The sequence below is a fragment of the Phaeodactylum tricornutum genome, chromosome 8 (genome assembly GCF_000150955.2).
Source record: "Phaeodactylum tricornutum CCAP 1055/1 chromosome 8, whole genome shotgun sequence".
Lineage (NCBI taxonomy): Eukaryota > Bacillariophyta > Bacillariophyceae > Surirellales > Neidiaceae > Phaeodactylum > Phaeodactylum tricornutum.
This window is the reverse complement of record NC_011676.1, coordinates 127,852-148,730: the sequence shown is the minus strand read 5'-3', so window position 1 is coordinate 148,730 and position 20,879 is coordinate 127,852. Positions and strand designations below refer to the sequence as shown.

Here is a 20,879-nt window from a genome sequence, read left to right as displayed (position 1 = left end):
ACCGGTAGACATGCTGGCAATGGAAAAATATAGTGTTCCGGAATATGTTTCCCATCCGCGTTGACTAACACTGGTGTCCTAGCCTCCACTTCTTCAACAACCGTAACTTGCTTGACAAAAAAGCTATGTATAAGTGTACGTATGTTATTATGCTCGAAGGGGCAATGTATATATATATATATATACTCTTGAGCCATTTTATTTGCAATCGGTATCACAAGTCTCAGGGCAGTTCTTGGCTACTTCATCTAAGTAACGGCAAACGAGTCTACCGATAAACCTCTTGGAGCCAAATAGAGCAGTGACTTGTCCGCAACTTAAACGGAAAATTCCCCCATTGAAGTGGATTGTCGACACAGACTTTGACATTGTCAGGTGATTCCGTTGGTCTCCTGGTTAGAATGCTGCTGGGAGTATTAATCTTGTAGGGGGCAGGCGTGGGAATGTGGGTGGTGAAAGTAAGTGGAGCAGCTGTGCGCTCGTTGGCTGGAGTACGGGGTGAGCCCTTCGGGTCCAGAGTGGGACTGCTACTGGTTTGGTGGTCAGTGGGCCTTGTTGTTCCAGCATTTGGGCTTAGGGTAGGACTTCCGGTCACTCTACTTGGGTGTTTTGTGCCAACGTCAACGGGTGTCCGCGTAGGAATGTCAATGGGATCATCCAAGGAAGTCCGTGTTTCTATTGGTGCTATCTTCAACGGGGTTCAGAGTGGGAATGTTGGTGCTGCTCTTGTTATGGGTCCAGGTTGGGCCGTTTGTGGGATTGACAAGGGGAATCAAAGTAGGGCCAACAGTAGCATTGTTGACAGGAATTTGAGTGGAGGGACTGACAGTGGGATCGCCACCTGGCGTCTGAGGCGGGCTCTCCATAGGATTGGCAAGCGGCGTTTGAATGGGAAAACTATTGGTGGGATCTCCAACAGGTTTCTGCATTGGGCTTTCCATAGGAGTGACAAAAGGAGCTTTAGTGGGACTGCTTGTACCACTTGGAGATCGAGTAGGCATAGCGACGGGCTGGCTTGTGGATGGGGCCTCCTCTCTACTGACGCAAGACGCGGTCGACGCTTCATCATTTATGGATAACTTACTCATAGGTCCAAAAGTGTTGCAGGTTGGGCACAGTGATTGAAACATAATGTCCCATTGATCATTGATATGAACAGCACTTAGGATATGGCCCACCTTGTGAGCGACCAATTTGGCCCGGGACACGGGATCGGTTGTAAAGTTGATCTGATTGACTCCAGAATCTGTACCATCAGTAAGACAAAGTGTTCCAGTGAAAGCGCAGCCAGTTGATAGAGAGCCACTAACAGTAAAGAACTTGCCGTGGAACAGAAGGTTCAAGTCCGCGGCAATACCTTGATCTACCGTGTAGCATATAAAGTTCTGCAATAAACCATTTGCGTCGGTATTACAAATGTCAGAGTTTCCTGCTTGTTGAAGCAAAGGAGCGATAGGATTGGTACCAGCATTGCAGTGAATTTCCAAATACGAAATGCGGAGTTTCTTGCAAAGTCCGTCAACCTCGTAGAACTGGCTGGCGCCTGCAATGACAGACTGTGCAGCGGTGGAAGCAGCTCCTTCAGTTCCACCTACAGCAGCACAGAGAAGGGAATCCACCACAACAGCAACTTCGATTACGTCAAAACCGTATTCGGAGCAGGCACCGATGGCTTGGAGAGACCTCTCTCTGCTTGTTCCGCTCTTGTGTGAGCTTCTGAGTTGACGTGCTAATGGAGCTACTCTGTCTTCTACTTCAAAACTAGCAAGTTTGTCTTGATCGAAGTCTTCCGCAGTGATCGTAACAAATCGATCCGCCTTTCGGGAATCAATGCGTGAAATGGATATTGCTTCACCGATTTCAGGGTTAAGGCGTACGGCTTCCCTCAAGTTGCCTTCGGAATCCAGTGCAATCGTTATGGCCGGATCCTGTCTGCTCACAAACAATGAGGACGCGGCGTTCTTCTCTGTGCCGTCGGCGACAACACTGGCGTAAGAAGTAAAGATATCGAGATTGGCCAGGTCGCGATTCTCAAGTGATATCATCTCATTCTTCACGAGTTGCAACTTTCCTTCTAGCTGCTGGACGAATAGGTCGGCTTGGCTGTGCACTTGGTGCTGGATCTTGAAGCCAAGCATCTCCGCTTCAGAATAATTAGCGACGACCACCTGAGCATTTCGTGTCTTCTGTTCGCCAAAGGATACTCTTTGCGCCCGAGAAAGTTCCTCTGCGTAACCGCCGATGAAAGCCAAGAATAAAGCAATAGGGAGAAAAGAGAAAGACATAATCGCTGGAGGGTAAGATCGATAACACTGAAAGGTTTTGCCTGGTCTTACTCTATGAGAATGGTGACGTCGGAATTGAGCCAAATAGATCTGATTTCGGAGATGGCAAGGCATATGGATTGCATTTTACACCATTTCGCCAAAATGTGACATTAAACAGAAGAGCATGCATTTATAGAGATTGCACGTAGGTCTTCGCACGCTACCTGGCTACATTTAAGGAGGAAAATTACATAGAATGGAGCAACTATCATTTCCAGAAAGAGGCACTCGTAGTACCGCCGGAAACTAGGCGGAGCATGCTCTCACTGTCAGCCGGAGTTGCCATCCCATTGGCCAGAAACTCACGGTCAATCAGGTGCAGTGAAAGTATCTCATGGTAGGATTTTCCCCACAAAAGCAAGGAGACTAACTCGATTTACCAGGGCTATGTCCATCACTACTCGAGCTAAGATATCGATACACACTCACCTGTCAATGGCATCGACACCATAGGCAGACTTATACACAATGAGTACGAAAGAAAATTCTGATAATCAATGGACCGTTCAACTCACAAACTCACAGTCAGCTTGGTTCGCGGATCAAACGAAGCCGAGCGAATCGCAAAAGACATCGTTTGCTCTGAGTCAGCCCTCGCTCATGCATCTCACAGTCAGCCAAGAATGGGAATCGTGGAATTCATTCTCTTTTGGCCCAGGGGTTTCGAACCTTGTTTTTCTTGCTGTTGTTGTTGCCGCAATTTTCTGACTCTGAATATTAGTTGATAGATGACATGTTACAAGTTACGTACTCCTTTCATTATTTCTATCGCTTAAGTGTTCGCTGCTTTTCGGCATTTAAAACTGTACGGGCCGAGTCAGTAGTCAGGCCTTTTTGTTCTCGAACTTTGCGAATATATTTGAGAGCGGTATTGTCCAGACCAGTAGACATATCTCCAGCCATCTGTAACTCGCCAAAATCCTCCCGTTCCTCTAAACTTGTTGGGATCCAAAACGGGTCCACGTCAAGTCGATCCCAGTGGCTAAAATTTAGTTCTGGCGCGGTGACCTCCCCACTGGTATTGCTGTAAAGTTCCGGTGCGAGTCCAAATGCTTCCGCTTGAGGAATAAGCGCAGTGATCATGAGCAAGTCAGCACCATCAACCATGGAATCATCTAGGACTTTGCCGCGACGCTTGTTAAGTACCGAATATAGAGGACCGAGTCCAGCCATGGATGAGTGGAGCGTAAGTCTCAAGTGGCCTTCCATTAACCTAGCGGGTCTGCTTAAGAGCGCACAACGAATACCTGAACGAAGAGCGGCTACCAGCATTCCTCCAGATAGTGATTTTGCAGCTTCGTAAGAATCTCCCCGCCTAGCTAGTCCAACTTCGGCACCCTCTAAGACCACTAATACATTTCGGACGGGCTCTTCGCAAATTGGACCGGCCCGAACCGCAAGTTGAAACCCAGCTACCATTGATCCGCGCATATCTTCGCTCCATATTTTTCGTGCAGCAACATCCACTTCTGACATTTCTAGATTTGAGTGTCCATTCTGATCTCCAACAGTTCGAAGCTTTCTTAGCATGGATCGAAACTCTTTCATTCCCACTCCGTCTTTGTCCCAGACATCGGCCGAAGTGGATTCCGGCTCCACCGGAGCGATGTCAGAATTTCCCGATTTTTCCGCTGCTATTGATGGGAGGTGAACCTCGCCGGTGTCCGAAACGACACCGACCACACAGGATTCATTGCACAATCCTGGTCCTAGTATAAGTGCATTTCCATTCGTACCCAAAGAGCACAACGCGCTCTTGAGTGTCTCCAGTACATCATCCGCATTTAGACAGTGATATCCGAGTGCTTTGGCCAGGTTCAGCAGATCTTCTTCTGTGTTCTCCACGACCTTGTCGTCCGAAAGAGATTGATAGATCGACGAAGCCAAGGGTACTACACGTACATGAATCGCAGCTGAGCGGCCCGATACCAACGATCTCATCCTACCATGTCTGCTAAGGGATATGCCATATTCCTCATTGTATGGTGGAATCGAGACTTGTCGCAGCCTCGGAGCTGGGTCCTCCCAAAATGTGGCGTAGTCGATTTCGTGTTCAAACCAGTCGGTGGTTTCGCCAAAGTCTACAATGGGATCAGAAATGCGCAATTTTATTTCTCTACCGCAATAAACATTCCGAAGATCCAGAATAGATTGTTCCAAATGAATTTCTCCTAAACAAGCCAAAAGCCGTTCTCCTTTGGCCGTCGCTGTGACTTCAACGGCCGCATCAGCCAAGGCCAGTTTTCGTAATCCGCGTTCTAAGGCAATGGTATCAGAAGCTTCCTGTGCTTCCACGTTGACCTTCACGAGGGGTCGGATACCCTGTTCCATGGCAGTCAGAGGCATGCCGTGGGGCGAGTCAGATAGCGTGATTGTTTTAAGCTGCGTGTCTTCCAAATTGTAGACCCCACACAAATGTCCAGCCGGTACCTCGTCCACGAGTACAAACGAACTACCCATGAGTAAGTACAGCCGTATAGCTCGTTTTGGTACAATATTGGAGTCGGTGTGCAAATGCTTTGGGCCCATTGCGTAGTAAGACTTTCCCGTTTTCAAGCTCCCACTCAACACCCTTGCTACGCCCAGAATCAAGCTTGTGTGGTCCTCATCATGACTCTCCAGATTCGTAGGCAAACATGGATCCCGAATTTGGGAACGTTCCGCGGCCATAAACTTGTACACATGCGCTACGGTGGGGGCGTTCGGAGCAACGCTGCAATTTTGAACCGCCTCCGCAATTCGAGAATATTCCTCCTGAGCAGCATTTGTAATTGCCGTTCTCTCAGGCATTTGTAAACTCAGAGCCCGATGTCGCATCGACGCTGCAGCCTGGATTGGCGACGGAGCGTATTCGACAAGGACGTCTAACAATGTCCGTGAGAGAGGTCGAAAGCGCCGTAACAGGGATCGCACAATGGCTTCTTCCGTATTGGCACCCGTCCGGGTCAAGATTGTCTGCAATGCTTCTACGGTTGACGGTACATCGCTGCCGGTCGGTCCGATACTCAGGGCTCGTAGAGTTTGATTCATACCAGTCGTGTCGGCTTTAATTTTCACGTCCACAGTAGTCGTTGTTGGTACCGAAGGCGGGGTGCCATTGTGGTGATGATCTACCGTGTTGGAGCTTCCATGGTGAAACAGTTGTGACGATCCGAGTCCCGCTGCCGCGGCCGCCGTCGCAACGCCTTCCAAAACATCCCACAGTGGCTGCAAACCATAGATGGCAAAAATGGGAGCATCGTCTGTCTGGTCCCGTGCCTTCCACTTCAGTACCTTATCACCTTTGAGTTTGGCGTCGGCAAAAACCAGGGAACGAAATACGGGTGGTTTAAGGGACGATGGAATAGCCTTGGTCTGATACAAGGCTCTCGCCAAATTTTGTGCCGTAAATCCAAATCCAAACAGGGCGGACGCAAACACCACGTTATTACGGGCCGGATCAAACGTCCACTGTGTTTCCAATTCCGTGGTTATCTCGGTTGACGGATCGCCATTGCTTCCTGACGCGTGGTCCGCGTGCCGCGAGCTGGTCAACAAGGTGGAAGCGGCGGCGTTGACCGTTTCGAGTAGATTCCGCAAACGCAGATACGCCTCGGTGGGTGTGAGGCGCAGATCCAAACACAATCGATCGATTTTATTGAGCACGAGAATGGGAACCAGCTGTTGCGCGTAGGCTTCCCGAAAGACTTGATGTGTACGGGGTCCCATACCCTCGACGGCATCCACGACGAGCAAGGCCGTATCGCAGCAGGACATGGCGGACGATACTTCGCGAGAAAAATCCGTGTGTCCGGGAGAATCGTAGAGATGAATCACGTGCTTTTGGCCTTGGTTGGCTGGAGTGTGATCGCCGCCCGTGTGGTTCGGTTTGTGGTGTTTCTGGTACACGTGCTGGAGCCCAATCGCGGAGCTGCGCATAGTAATGCCACGGCGTTGTTCTTCCGGATCCGAGTCGAGGTAGCGGAGAGTCCCGGCGAGACGTTCCGAAATAAGCCCGTTGGCCTCGATAAGATTGTCCGCCAAGGTTGTTTTGCCGTGATCCACGTGCGCGGCAATCGTGACCAAGCGCGTTTGGGACGGCGGCAGAAACACCGACGAAGAGGATCTGTTCGTAGCACTCATGGTTGCATCCACCAAACCTTTACCGAGTGGTAGTGAGCTTTATGGAGGAAGGGGACGACCAAGAATTGGGAGAGCGGAAACGACGCGAGAATAATGAGGTGCACAGTTCTTCGCCCCGTGCAAGCAACGGCCTCTCGCGGAGTCTCCAGTGAGGATGAAGAGACGGCTGCACTGAGAGCGAAGGCAATACGCAAGCACGGCAGAGCTTCTTTCGTGGAATGGAACGAAAAAAAGGCGTCCAGACGTGATTTTGTACAAATCACGTCTCGGTCGACCGTTCGCACAAACACAATTTCCTGTCTTCCAATGGTCTTTCCTGGTCGGCTCTGCACTGCATACGGGAAAGCCTCGATTCCGGGACTGAACGAGATCACTTGGACGGATGTGTAGACAGACGACAAGGCTGAGAGGTTGTTTTACTATTAACGGGAATATTGTCGTACTGTATTTTGCAGTTAATTGTGAGCACTCGATTGGCTCTATAGAATTGACTTCCTATATTTTGCATGGACTGTGATTGGTATAAGTGAGAGTGACCAATCCATTCCATTTCGTCGAAAACGGTCCTACCGGCGTAGGTCGGAAGGGGAAGCCGGGACGAACCGTAATCTCTACCTGTCGCTTGCTCACGGATGGATCATACGACAATTGACGGTGAGAGCAGTTGCCATGCCATCACGACGTGCCGGGGACACCAACCAACCCGTTGATGTGAATGAACCCTTACTCCCGAACAAACCAACGAACAATCTACCCACACGCACATCTTTTGGCCCTTTAGTAGTGTCCGAAACGAGTGTACCCACGCCCCAAAAGGTCGAAAGTGCCGTGTTTTGCGCAAGCAACGGAACATGCGTACAATACCACCGTCGTGGGCAGTTACCATGGTTGTTTTGTCACACGTTTCTGTGGGAGGAGGGCGACTGGGAGCTTTGGCTTTTTCGCACGTTGCGGCACATTCGAAACGAACCGTGGTCGCGGTTACTTCTACCGTCACGGATTCGTTCCACTCGACTATCGGTAGTCGTTCGAATAGGTTCTGGCCTTGTACCCTACCGACGTGTCCCGAATCGTCCACATGCCGAAAGAGACCGTCGTCGGCCACGCACACTCGTCGTTTCGCGACGACACGAGCGACACTGGACGCAACGAATACCCACCTTGTTGGTGGACAAACTACCGTACCGAGTGCTACCGAGAGTACTACAAGCCTAGCGAGTACGAGCAATCGTGTGCTGAATCTGTCGACCGTCACACAAGCCGAACTAGAAATTCTAATGGTGGCTTGGGGGCATCCCAAGTACCGCGCCCAGCAAGTCTACAACTGGATTCGCCAACAAGGGGTCACCGACGTTGCACTCATGACGAACCTGCCCAAAACACTCCGCGCGCAACTTTCCGAATTTTCCAAACCCCGTTCGTTGGAAATCGCGGCGGAAATGGTCTCCAAAGACGGCACCATCAAACGCGCCTACCGCTGTGCGGACGGACAAATGATTGAATCCGTGCTCATGCCCTACAAGGACGGGCGGTATACGGCCTGTATCAGCTCACAAGCTGGCTGTGCGCAGGGTTGCGTCTTTTGTGCCACTGGACAAATGGGCTTTGCCCGGCAACTAACCGCCGACGAAATTTTTGAACAAGTGGCCATTTTTGCCAACGAACTGCAACAACAAAAGGACCAGCAACAGTATATTGACGCGGGTGGGCAGGAAATTCAACACGGCCGAGCAACGCGTTTGAGCAACGTTGTATTCATGGGTATGGGCGAACCCTTGGCAAATTACCGTAACGTCGTGAAGGCCGTCAATCGTATAACGAACGATTTGGGCATTGGTGCCCGGAAAATTACCGTTTCGACCGTCGGTATTGTACCGAACATTGTGAAACTAACCACGGATCCCGACATGCCTCCCATTCGACTGGCCGTATCCTTGCACTGCGCATCGGATAAGGAACGATCAGATTTGCTACCGGCCAATCGTCGGTACGGGGGTCTGGATGAACTGATGCCAGCGCTCCGCGACTATATTGAAACAACCGGACGTCGAATCACCCTCGAGTGGGCGTTGATTCAGGGTGAAAACGATAATGCCGACTCGGCCCGGACACTGGCCTCCTTGGTTCAACGATACGGACTGCGCCGGGACATGGTCCACGTCAACGTTATCCCTTTGAATCCTACCGGTGGCTTTGAAGGTACTCCCACGCAGCGACAAAACGTCAATGTGTTTGTCAAAACATTGGAGGAACACGGGATTGCCTGCACACCCCGAGTTCGACGTGGCATTGATATCGACGCCGGTTGTGGCCAATTGACTTCCAAAATTCAGAAAAAGGAAGCACACGAGCTGCAGTCCTTCATTCCCAGTATCAATTCCGCTTCTAGGATAGTCGGCGTGTACGAAGACGACGCCACAGTCGACGACGACGCGGCCCACAATTTTGTGCTACACTCTAATTCCGTCGATTTTGAAAGTGATGAGTGGGATGATCCCACCTTTTCCAGTGACGCGGATGAGCAAGAAGCAGCACGGATAATTGCACTCGTACAGGGGACTACGATTAAGCTCGACGAGTTGGAATAGCGAGAGGATGCTGCGAAAGGATTGTCGGCGTAAGACATTGCCGAAGAGAAGAAGACATAAGACGTGAAAACGATACAAAGACTTGCGTGACTCAACCCGGCGCTCCTTTGGTTACAGTATCGTCGGAATGCACAGAATGTTTGTGTAAATCTGTCATAGTCTACCTATTTCTGGCTTGTAGTAGACGCCTTTTTGGTTCCGCAGCACTCGGGTGCAAGTGAGTTTAAATTTATGGCACGTTACCTACAGCAGTGATGATAAAGACCCGTATGCCCTATATATTTTACCGATGTATTACACACGACCACCGTATAGCAAAATACTTTAAAAGCTTCTGGAAGCAAATTACGGACTTGCGCTCGGTTATAATTGCAAGAACGAAGACGAACAGACATATCCATGTCCATATGGCCTTGACATTGCTTGTGGCACCCCAAACTAAGACAATAGGCAGAGAATCACCATTGACTGCTTCTGGACCAGTTAGTAGTACCGTACCAACAGTGGAAATACTACTTTCTTTGTTCGACAAAGGGCAAGCAATTGAAGCGAATGCAACGCACTATTCCGGTGATCGCCTCTGTAGTGACACCTTTACGCCCATAATGGCTGAACTTCCAGGCGAACTTCATCTCTCTCCTTTTCGTCGACAGTTAGTCTTGATCCATTTTGTAAAGTCGATCAAAGCCCCAATCGAAGCGATTTGGTGGCAACCAAGTATCGGAATTGGTGGTCGAAGGGAGAGTCGCGGGGGAACGACGCCGGTGCGTGTGAGCTTCGGGTGGATCCATCACCATGTCGTCATTGTGATAAGGGTTACCTCCAGGGTGCTTTGCCGATCCCTCGTTATTAACGTTGAAGTTCCTCCTATCGTTCCGCTCCTTATCGATTTTATCTTGATGTTGTTGACCCGGTGACTGTGTATTCTCTCCCCAACAAAGTGTTTGTTGCAGTGTTCGCATAACGTCCGTCAATCGTTGAATGGGGGACCATTCCAAACGCAAAGTAGCCGATGATGATGATTCCCGGGCGAACAACGGTGCACCAGCGGTCGATTCATGTACGTCCAGGGGTACACCGGACGCGTCCCAAACAATGTCCCGTGGCCAGTTAAGGGATGGTGAATCGGCACCGGGGACAATGCGGACTGTGGGGGGTCGATGAGGATACAGTCTGGGAATTTGCAGTACAACGAGGACGTGTTGGGTTCGCCATTCCAAACGCAAGGGATCCTGACGTGTCAAGAGTTGCGTATGGCACGGAGATATCCATCGATCATCGTTGTCAGCGTCGTGTTGTTGTTGTTGTTGTTGTTGTTGTTGTTGTTGTTGTTGGGAATCGTTGTAAACATGCGGGAAAACGCTCGCGACTCTCCACCCTTCGTGTCGGACCAAATGGAGCAGATCACGATTTAGACACAACTCACCCGGGGAGGAACTGAGTTTGACGCGTTTCAAGCTGTGGTGTAAAGTGGCACAATCCAAAGAACTGTAATCCCCGGAATCGTTGGAGGATCGGCTTTGGATAGGGCGCTTCGAGCCCGCCCGATTCCAGGAAGTCGGGGCGATAGACGTGTCCGGCGTCCCCGTCGTCCCGCGCTCCGGTGGAGAGGACGATGACAACATAGTACCGTGAGGATGAAAGGCACGCATTCCTACTCGACAAGAATGTGTGTGTCTCTGTGTCACCACCGTAGCGGAGAAAGCGTCACGTCCGGCGAATGTTCCAAGGCGCCTTCGTCTCGATCGCCAAACACAAGGTCCCTTGGATATCGCGTGGGTGTGTATCCCGGTTTACAACCGACAGCTTCCAGCGTTTCGCAGGATCTCGCGTCCCACAGCTTGGTACCCGTGGATTGCTTGGACCGTGACCCACCTCTTTACAGTGAGTCTTGCTGACTTTCAATTGTCGAGTAGACAAGACACCAGGCAGAGGTTTCTGGCCATGGGGGAGACGGACGAGGTGTTGGTTTGATGTGTGAAAAAGTGCCTTCGATTGCTTGTACTTGCGTTATTAGAATTCCGGGGTCCTGTCCAACACAACCGCCCTATATCCTTGATAGGGTTCCACGTTGACACGAATAGCCGACATTGTCTCTTTCCGAAAATCTGCCTCCTTCCAGTTGTATTAAATTAGTGGTAGTAGAATCCAGAGCATCCTTCTCGGTTGTAATGTGATTGTGACAAAGGAACTAAAAAGAGCAAGCCTACACACATATTTACAATTTGTTTCAAGAGATGCTACCGCAACTACTTTTTACTGTTCAAAACAAGTGTACTAACTGTAAGTTGTTCTACCTCACTGCACCTTTTTATACAAACCTGGAGATTTCTAGCCAGTCTGACTTGTCATGACTTCACCATTGTAAGAGACTGCCACAAATGTTCCATTGCCATAGGTGACACTGCTCCATGGTGCAGCTGCTCCACTTTCTTGGATAGTCCAATTCCTACCATTGGGACTGGTCATGACCTCACCAGATCGGGCCACTGCAGCAAAGACATTTTCAGCCTCTGCATAGGTAATGCTACTCCACCAAGCATCTTTAGCGCTTTGATGGATGGTCCAGTTTATCCCGTTGGGGCTGGTCATGACCTGCTCAGTGTCAGAGCTGAATATAGCCACTGCCAGAAATATATCCATGGCATACGTCAGACTAATCCATTGAGCTGCTGGGGCAGGATGAGTTGTCCAATTCATTCCATTGGGGCTGGTCATGACCTGGTTGTCAACCCCACCAGAAAACTCAACCGCAACAAAGGTTCCATCGCCGTATATAACACTGTTCCAAAACCCCAAAGGATCTGTTGTCTGGAGTGTCCAATTCATACCATTTGGGCTAGTCATGGCAAGCTTCTTGCTGACATCTCCATTTTCTTCTGCACCAAGTGCAACAAACATATCCATGCCGTACGTTACACTTCTCCAGTTGTCTTGTTCAGGAGGACTTTCCTGCATTGTCCAATTGATGCCATTTGGACTGGTCATGACACGGATAGGATCACTGCCAGCATTGGCAACCGCAACAAATATGCCATTACCGTATGTAATGCTGGACCAACTAGCTTCTGATGCACTTCTCTGGCTTGTCCAGTTCCTGCCATTAGGGCTGGTCATTACAAGGTTACTGTCGCTGCCTCCAAATGCCACTGCTACAAACATTCCGTTGCCATACGTGACAGCACTCCACTGATGATCTGCTGCGCTTGTCTGGTTTATCCAATCCACCCCCAGTGGTATTGGTGCTGCTGACGGCTCCAGCGAAGGCCCTGTTGATACTGAGGGTTTCAATGAAGGCATATACGATGGCATCTCCGAAGGCATGGAAGAAGGCGCCAAGGAAGGCATTGTTGACGGCATTTGTGATATTGACGGCTCCAACGAAGTCATCAATGAGGGCACTAGGGAAGGCAAGAATTAAGGCAGTGTCGAAGGAATCAGCAGTGGCATTGAGGATGGCGTCAACGAGGGCATCGCCGGCGGGGAAGGTATCTTTGACACTGTCGGATTTGGAACCGATAAAGGCTGACTAGATGGGGCCAAGGTTAGTGGTTGCACCATATTCTGTCTCTTCCGCATTTGTTTTCGCGGCCGGAGCATCATTTTCTTGTTGACTCGCCTCAATTTCTTCTTTCCATTCCTCCTCGACATTTGATTGGAGAAAAGATAAGGACTACCAAGCATTCTAGTGGATTGCTGCTCTACATGTTGTCCATTGGCTACTCGGAACACCAAGTCGACCAAACACGCAAGGGCCATGAAGACTCGGATTGACTGCAATGAATAACCAAAGAGCTCCATTTTGGCAGTGTGAGCTATTGTGATAGATCCGCATGATCACGGCATGTGCCACGAAGGACCGTTTCAATCGGCGATACCCGGCAAGCTCATTAGGAAGCGTACAGTAAGAATCAAATTAACTGTAAGTGTCTGGAAATTTCGAATTTCTGAGACTATAGATACATGGGAATCGTAGACCAATAGGTAGGTAGCATTCGCATGTTATTAAATTTTTGGAACGCATTTTTGATCACGTAAATACAATCAAAATGACATCGTCCCATTTACTTTAAACACAACAAATTTCAAACAGTTGCTTTAGAAAATGTGACGGAGCGATGTTCCATATTAGAAGGATTTTAAAAATGGAATTCGCTATTTAGGATGAGCAGGGGTAAAAATTATACTCTACGGGGAAAAATGGGAGCCAATACTAAGTATCTTTATTTTTCGTGGTCATCGTCATGCTTTTCCTAGAGGATGCTTAAATACATCAGCAGAAAGAGTAGCATCGGGAAAAAATTGATTTCTCATAGATTGCAACTGCTGTAAGTAATCTTCATGGTTAACCACAGATTATGGAAAAACGTCTAATGAAATAGGTTACTTAAAGCAGTATTTCCCGCGAAAATTAAATATTCATTTTCCCAAATAGTGTCATTATCACCTATGCTCATCCCAAATAACGAATTTTCTCTTTTTAAGATTGAGAATGAAAATATACGCTAAGGGGATGGGAAAAGGTGAAAAAATTAGCTTGATTTGGCGCCAGTATATTGTTATATATTCAAACTATTTGAACTAAATGCCAAACATTTGTCACGGATGCATACAGCGAGTGCCGTCTTGGTTGGAAACGCATTCCAGCAGTCGCTGCCACAACCAGTACAAGCCTTTGGTCCTGTACTTGTCCCACATCACCCTCGCAGGTACGACTTTATACAACGACGCGTCTCGTTCAACCTGGAAGACGTCGACGTGGAAAACGAAGCAATCTTGGGCTCCAACCCTTGGATTCCGTGACGTACGAATCGGATCTGATCAAAACCTGGGAGCAGGACCCTTCTCAACAAAAGGGGTTTAATTCGGATATCGAAAGACTACGTCGCTACTTTGCCGGATTGCGCATGCGGGGCGACGGTGTCTGAGTAGGCCAGCCCGTCCTTCGTCGACTTTCTCGTCAGAAAATCTCGGACCGATCCGGGAAAAGTGTTGAAAGCAACAGAAACCAAAAAGACTCTTCTCTGTTAGCTGCCAGTTGCATTGTTCACGGCCCTGTGATCAGGTCAGAGGAGTTCACATCAGGTCACCAATCGGCATTCGCCATCCATCGTCTTTGTATGGGCAAGACCAATTACCGGTCTGTATGCCACCAACATCCCGTCCAGACAAGGGCTACCTGCAAGGTGGCGTAGAATATAGCTAATGGGTATTGCGTTGTATTAAGACAGATGGCCTGGGTAGGGTTCGAAAGGGGCAAAGTGCCGGTATCCTCTGATGTTCCGAAAGGGATTTGTCTCGGTCTCACCGTCACTACGCTCCAAGTGATTGCGTGTTTCGCAACCAGGAAATGTCTAGGACGATCCGAAACTATTTAGGATTGTGAGCCATTCGTAGTCACTTGACAGCAAGAACATTGCAAGCTACGTAACGTCATTGTGTCCTTATTTTGATGGTTTGTGTCGAATTTACTGTTACTGTTAAGCACTTTCCACTTCCATGACGGTCACGTCCGCCAGTGTACTACCAGCCATATCACCACTACTACCGGGATGCGGGACGTAGGATGTGGACAATACGGGAGTAACGCCGACTTTCATACGCAAACGGTCCGAGTGGGCAATGGCGGCACGCAAGGGCGCAATCTCGTTGGGCTTAATATCGTTGCGACGGTAATCGACCGTCCCATCGAGACGAATGATACAAACGTCGCAGTTACTCCCGGACCCGAGGTCGTTGAAGATCCCCGCACCAATCGCGCGTTGGACGAGTCGCACGGCATCGGCCTCTTCCATATTTTCCTTCCAGGAACTTTCAAAGACGGACATGGCGGCGAGACTGCCACTGCCCATGGTCGTGTAGGGCAACTTGCTGGTACTCCCGTGCGGATATATCTGATACACGTGCGGTCCGTGGACGTCGACTCCCCCGAGCACGAGTGCGGCACTCACGTGTCCCTGGTAGCGAAAGAGCATCCGCTTGAGCAGGGTACAGGCCGTGACGACGCGGGACGGCGCGTGCGTGTCCATGCGCAAGAGTTCGAGCTGCGAACTAATGAGCGCCGTCGTCTTTTCCGTGTCGGCCGCCGTTCCCGCGCCACAGCAGTACATGTTCGGTGCGAGGTAGTGGATCTTCTCGCAGTTCTTTTCCGCTACTTCCGTCCCGCCCGTCGCACGCGTGTCCGCGCCCAAGACGACACCGCCCGCAAACGTCAGACCGACAATCGTTGTACCCGTCTTGGTGGCCGAAGGCAAGTACGACGAAGACGTCTTTGTGTTTGTACCACTGTGGGTGTTATTGTTTTGACTGCTCGCTGATGCGTCGAGCTGTGTCCAGACAGCGTTGCGGTGCACGTGGGCAAAGTCAAAGCCTCCAGTCGTTGGAGATTCTTGCGAGGGACTGGAATGACCTTTCATGGTATACGCACGTACTGGCAGGGAACGTCAGGGTTCTAAAGCGTGCAAGGGCAACAGGGTGTGTGTATATATGAATGTGTATGTATGTGAGTGACCGGAGGACCTGACAGTGAGTGTGTACGTTAGTAAGCGTTGGCCATGGTGAGCGGTGTACCGAAGCGACGGAAGCGCGACGATCCGCAAGGATCTTCTCCGTTCGTGCAACGACTCCTAATTGTCCTACTGTCTACCTACTTGCCGTACTCGTTCTCGTGTAGGAATCTGGAATGATGGACAGTGTATTCGTGACAGACCAGTGACAAACAAAAGCGATTCCCAAAACTACTACCAAACAAACTACTTCTATACTAGAATTGGTTGACTGTTGGAACCGTTTCCGCCTCTGTACAACCAACCTTTCACACAAATGAACCACCACTCTTTGCCCGTACGCCAAATCTTTCACTTTGTGGATTTTCTCCAATCAATATTAGCTAGGAGGTATATGGATGCTTACTCTAAAACTGCTGCTGCTGCTTGATTTGCTCACAAACTTTTACAGACACCATTGACTCTAGCTGGACTGACTCGTCATGACTTTGCCATCAAGAGAAACTGCCACAAGTGTTCCATTGCTGTACGTAACACTAATCCATTGTGCAGCTGCTGCACTTTCTTGAATGGTCCAATTCATGCCATTGGGACTGGTCATCACCAAATTGGTGCCCACACCACCACCAGCCACTGCCACAAAGATTTGTTCAGCCTCTGCATAGGTGACACTAGTCCATGCAGCAATTGTTGCGCTTTGGTGAATGGTCCAGTTCATTCCATTGGGGCTGGTCATGACCAAATTGGTACCTTCACCCAGATAAGCCACTGCCACAAACAAATCCATGCCATAGGCAACACTAAACCATCCAGCTACTGGGGAAGCATGCGTTGTCCAACTTATGCCATTGGGGCTGGTCATGACCTGATTGCCAGACATACCAAAAAGGTCAACTGCAACAAAAATTCCATTGCCATAGGTAACACTGCTCCATGTACCCAAAGGTGTTGTAGTTGCCAGTGTCCAGTCCATACCATTGGGGCTAGTCATGGCAGTTTCTCCTTCTTCAGTGTTGGCACCGATTGCAACAAACTTCTCCATGCCAAAAGTAACACTGTTCCAGTTATCTATCTCAGGAGGACTTTCCTGCATTGTCCAATTGATGCCATTTGGACTGGTCATGACATGGTTGTCATCCATGCCACCATTGGCAACCGCAACAAATATGCCATTGCCGTACATAATGCTTCTCCATTCAGCCTGTGAAGCACTTCTCTGGCTTGTCCAGTTCATGCCATCAGGGCTGGTCATTACTAGGTTGCTGTCACTTCCTTCTTGGGCAACAGCAACAAATATTCCATTGCCATAAGTGACACTAATCCAATTATGCTCTGCTGCACTTGTCTGATTTATCCAATCCACTCCCAGTGGTATTGGTGTTGCTGTTGTTGGTTCCAACAAAGGTTCAACTGATGGCTCCAATGAGGGTACGACAGACAATGTAGGTGTTACGGAGTACTACCAAAGCACAACTGTAGGACAGATCGCTGTTAGGACAGTGAGTGGTAAACAAAGGTGGGTGTTGAGACAAACAACCTGTGATACACCTAAGAGACTTAGGGACTGTAAAACTCAACTCGTTGACGACACTCCCCACAGGTTAGACAGTGGATGCAAGGACCTATGCTGTAATGCAATATTTGGATCAAAGACTTTCTAAAACAATGAGTGGAAGATTACATCCTACAAACTAGTCAATCTGTTGTTCAGTCCAGTGAACAATCCCACAAAGTGCCAGCTCATCACTGATCTTTCACAACTTCCATAATCTCAATAGACAACCTTTCTTTCACATGTATATATACCTTTGGAACTATAAGTCCCATGCATGATACCTATGGTGAGTAGAGGATCTTGTTCAATCCCACCATGTGTCTTGTGATAGCCCCTTATGTTGTCTCAGTTGTATCGCCTTAGTATCTACTTGTATCCCAACTCATCTTGGTCTTGTAAACTGACAAGTAGAGACTAAACACATGCGCCTCCAGAAACATAGCAATCGTACAAATGCTTTGATTATTGCGAGTCCACGTGGCCACGGAACAAGGCTTTGGTATCACTTCTGTGCGTGCCTCCTTAACTCCATGTGAATAGTTTTGATTCACACTTGCGACATCTGTGTTTAGTGAATAATTTCCACAAGACATGTCGCAAGGAGGTAAACCACAACAGGGTAACTCAAATATGGTAGATTTGCGCAATAAGGCCGACACAAACTCCATATGGGACACGTAACTGCTGCATCCATCGGATTGGCTCACACTTACACTTTCCTTACCAAGTGGAAGCTGTCCGAGGGACATGCTGCAAGGTGGTGTACTGTAACAGTAGGCATGGTAGACTCCATTGGGCTTGGGGTTGGCCTTGACTTCTGTGGTCGACCCATTCTTTTTTGGTTCAATCTCATCATTCCTTGTTTGTTCAATCTCATCATTAGCATTTGGTTTGACAAAAGACAAGTATTAGGAAACATTTGGATTGACTGGTCCTCAAGATATTGCTCACTGACAGCTATTGTCATACAAAACATAAAGCACAATGGAGCCATACAAACTTGCATCCAATCATTTCTAGGAAGTTTCATATTGCTAACAGGGGAAGGAATTGATGGTTCTTGCTCTATTTTGTACCGTTGAAAGTTTGAGAGTTTCCGTTCACAAAAGCATCACTTTGATTATAACCTACTTACTTGCATGAATATCCACAGATATGACGGAAGCGTAGAGCTTGAGAAGAAAGCCAGAAAATGTCTCCAATTGTTCAATTGGTAGCGAATTATAGAATTGTGAGATAAAAAGTAAAGATTTTGTGAAACTTGTATATGAATAACAGAGAGTTTTGAATGTAAAGTTATGTATCCAGTCGTATGTACTATCAATTCTGAAGACTGACAAGACTCCTTGCGAAGGCCATCAGAGGCAAAGCGAAATTTTTATGGATACATACCTTTCGGCAACAAGCACTTAGGCTAATCCATCTGTAAATTGGAAAATTTCATCTCTACTTGTTTTTCAGAGGTGTGTTAAAATTATGCGCTATTTCGCGATTGTCGAAGTAATTACGTAAGTAACCCAAAATCATCACTGACAGTGAGTGAAGTGCGATATTTTGTAAATGCGAAGATGGCGGAAACGAAGGAACTTATCCAACCAAAATCGGCGACCTGACAGAGAGTCTTTTTTTGGGACCCTAATTGGCGTTGATTTAAGGTGAAAATGATAAGTAACACTATATCATCACTAAAATCAGATATTTGATATTGCCAAGATGATGGGAACGAAGTTAGTTACTTAAGTAATCAATATTGGCGACTTGCCGGTAAGTAATTCATTGACTGTGAGAAAATCCCCTGTTTGGGATAGGCAGGGGTGAAAATTACACTATTTGGGGAAAAAATACACTTACTGTTTGTTAGTTTAAAGTATTTAATTTTCGGGGGGAAATGAGAGTGTAGTTTTCACCCTTGCTCATCCCAAATGATGGATCTTCTCTTTTTTTATGTTTAACTACTTGGCATTACTGTGATGTTCGGAAAACCCTGCGTCAAGCGTTCATATGGAGGTCGTTAGCTCTAAGTCTACCGGACAAGTCATTAGATTTATCTAACATCAACGTCTTTTACATAACCAGCCTACGAAAGTATCTACAATCCTTTGGTTTCTTTGCTGTCCGTTCTCTCGGAAGTTTCCTGATGTCAGGGAATTGACCACCAATCGCCTCCACGGATGGGATGACAGGTGTCAAAATTAACGTGCCATGGAATTGAACCACGGAGCGCTATCCTCAAATCACGTCGTTTTACCTCGTCACATTTAAGGTATATCAAGCATATTCACTTATATCTTGACAGACAGGAGCAGGGCGATTGATATCTCAAAGACAACTGGGATGACAGTGGACCATAGGATATCTCTGTCTTTAGTGTTATGTCGTGAAATCAATCATTGATCATCCCTACTACTACTAGCTAGTAATAACAGCAAGACGACGAGAAAGAGGCGTACAATTCTTGCGTAGATATATGTACTTGTTTCTCGCCACACAAATTCCGAGTGCGAAAAAGCAGCCGAGTCCCCCTTTTCTATTCTTGAGCGCTGCCACACTCCCATCGGTTTGCCATACTTCGACATCAAAACCTGTTTGCCCAGAAAATCTTATTCAAGACAGGTGCTATCAGTGAATCCTCCAGTGTTGCGGCTTTGGCTTTATTGAACAAGGAGAGGTCACCATGACGTCGGTTGGTTCTCGTTGGAGCAGACCGTTGTTACGATCGGTATCTCGACTTCGGGGGCCGACCGTAGTCAACCGCCCGGAAGTCACCGTGACAATATTTACGCGCTGTATGGGAGGAGGGCCCCGAAATCCGGAACATAGAGGAACAAATGGTAAAAAAAGCCGTCCTTGGGAACGGGAGGAAGTTAAGTCTCGTCCTCCTAGTCGTCGCAAACAGCGGCAACTCGCGGAACCACCCTCGCCGACCAGACACTCAAAGTTTCTGGACGTGCCCATTCCTTCAAGTGTAATGCCGTACGTTGAAAAAATGACAGCCTACGTCAAGGAAGACTGGCTGCTTAAATTCCCATTGGGAGCCAGGATTCGACGGCTGCAAAGGGATGTGGCCTGGAGGATGAATAGAAGGATATCTCCGGGAAAATTGCCCTACGAACATCTCGTACCGGTTGTTGGGTACTGGAAGAAAAACGATGTCGTCGATATAGTATTGAAACCGGATGGAGAGCTTTTGGTTAGACCTCTGGCCAATGATGAAAGGACGAGCAGGATCCAAGCAATGGCGAACGAAACATGGACGAAACGAAAGCTTTCAGGTCTGATGACAAAGCCTATATCCGAGCATGTACAGGACCTCACTCCTCAGTTGGACTCATTCTTTTTCAAAGAGTGCCTCCCTCAATTGAGTGGTGGTATAACGGTCCGAAAATTGCGCCGAAAGATGGCCTATTCCGAACTCGGCAAAAACAATCCGAACCTCTTGTCGGATTCGGCACTGATTCCGTTTGTGGGACACTGGAAGGAACTTGGTCTTCTTCGAACAATACGGTATGGAAAGAAGCAGGAAATCATTATGTTGCCTCCCAAAAAGGCCAAACAAAAGAAAAACAAAGCACGAAGACAGAAAGAGGCGGACGCTAACGAAGTTGATTTGGAGAGCAATTCCGACGCAGGACCGGAATGTGATTTCAACGCAACATCGGAGAATCATTCCAACGCAATGTCAGGAAAGAATTCTGACGCATTGCTGGAAATCATTTCCGACGAAGAGGCTGGAAATGGTGGAGTCGGGAAAGGGTTCTGACATGGAGTCGGGCAATGATTC

The 20,879-nt window shown here is 48.4% G+C and overlaps 8 protein-coding genes across 8 annotated transcripts; 2 read left to right on the top strand and 6 right to left on the bottom strand.

The window, feature by feature from the left end:
• Positions 1 to 1,162: 1,162 nt before the first annotated feature.
• Positions 1,163 to 2,285, bottom strand: PHATRDRAFT_35537 (predicted protein; the record flags this gene model as incomplete). Its single annotated transcript, XM_002179947.1, has 2 exons — positions 1,163 to 1,246; positions 1,311 to 2,285. 2 exons carry the CDS (start codon positions 2,283 to 2,285, stop codon positions 1,163 to 1,165), a joined length of 1,059 nt encoding a protein of 352 aa, XP_002179983.1.
• Positions 2,286 to 3,062: 777 nt separating this feature from the next.
• PHATRDRAFT_20188 (predicted protein) lies at positions 3,063 to 6,449 on the bottom strand (the record flags this gene model as incomplete). Its single annotated transcript, XM_002179946.1, has 4 exons — positions 3,063 to 3,540; positions 4,387 to 5,106; positions 5,467 to 6,146; positions 6,216 to 6,449. 4 exons carry the CDS (start codon positions 6,447 to 6,449, stop codon positions 3,093 to 3,095), a joined length of 2,082 nt encoding a protein of 693 aa, XP_002179982.1. The 3' UTR covers positions 3,063 to 3,092.
• A 1,193-nt stretch (positions 6,450 to 7,642) lies between these two features.
• On the top strand, positions 7,643 to 8,776 carry PHATRDRAFT_3052 (predicted protein; the record flags this gene model as incomplete). Its single annotated transcript, XM_002180147.1, has 1 exon — positions 7,643 to 8,776. A coding segment is annotated over one exon (1,134 nt), but the record flags the coding sequence as incomplete, so codon positions are not given.
• Positions 8,777 to 9,690: 914 nt separating this feature from the next.
• On the bottom strand, positions 9,691 to 11,004 carry PHATRDRAFT_45752 (predicted protein; the record flags this gene model as incomplete). The annotated part of the gene is made up of 1 exon (XM_002179945.1): positions 9,691 to 11,004. Exon 1 carries the CDS (start codon positions 10,687 to 10,689, stop codon positions 9,691 to 9,693), a length of 999 nt encoding a protein of 332 aa, XP_002179981.1. The 5' UTR covers positions 10,690 to 11,004.
• Positions 11,005 to 11,368: 364 nt separating this feature from the next.
• PHATRDRAFT_45751 (predicted protein) lies at positions 11,369 to 12,839 on the bottom strand (the record flags this gene model as incomplete). Its single annotated transcript, XM_002179944.1, has 3 exons — positions 12,743 to 12,839; positions 12,440 to 12,566; positions 11,369 to 12,306 (listed from the first exon to the last, which is right to left on the bottom strand). Exons 1-3 carry the CDS (start codon positions 12,836 to 12,838, stop codon positions 11,369 to 11,371), a joined length of 1,161 nt encoding a protein of 386 aa, XP_002179980.1. The 5' UTR covers position 12,839.
• A 1,846-nt stretch (positions 12,840 to 14,685) lies between these two features.
• Positions 14,686 to 15,288, bottom strand: PHATRDRAFT_5311 (predicted protein; the record flags this gene model as incomplete). The annotated part of the gene is made up of 1 exon (XM_002179943.1): positions 14,686 to 15,288. A coding segment is annotated over one exon (603 nt), but the record flags the coding sequence as incomplete, so codon positions are not given.
• A 624-nt stretch (positions 15,289 to 15,912) lies between these two features.
• PHATRDRAFT_45750 (predicted protein) lies at positions 15,913 to 16,795 on the bottom strand (the record flags this gene model as incomplete). Its single annotated transcript, XM_002179942.1, has 1 exon — positions 15,913 to 16,795. One exon carries the CDS (start codon positions 16,793 to 16,795, stop codon positions 16,007 to 16,009), a length of 789 nt encoding a protein of 262 aa, XP_002179978.1. The 3' UTR covers positions 15,913 to 16,006.
• Positions 16,796 to 19,619: 2,824 nt separating this feature from the next.
• Positions 19,620 to 20,858, top strand: PHATRDRAFT_45749 (predicted protein; the record flags this gene model as incomplete). The annotated part of the gene is made up of 1 exon (XM_002180146.1): positions 19,620 to 20,858. Exon 1 carries the CDS (start codon positions 19,773 to 19,775, stop codon positions 20,856 to 20,858), a length of 1,086 nt encoding a protein of 361 aa, XP_002180182.1. The 5' UTR covers positions 19,620 to 19,772.
• Positions 20,859 to 20,879: the final 21 nt, after the last annotated feature.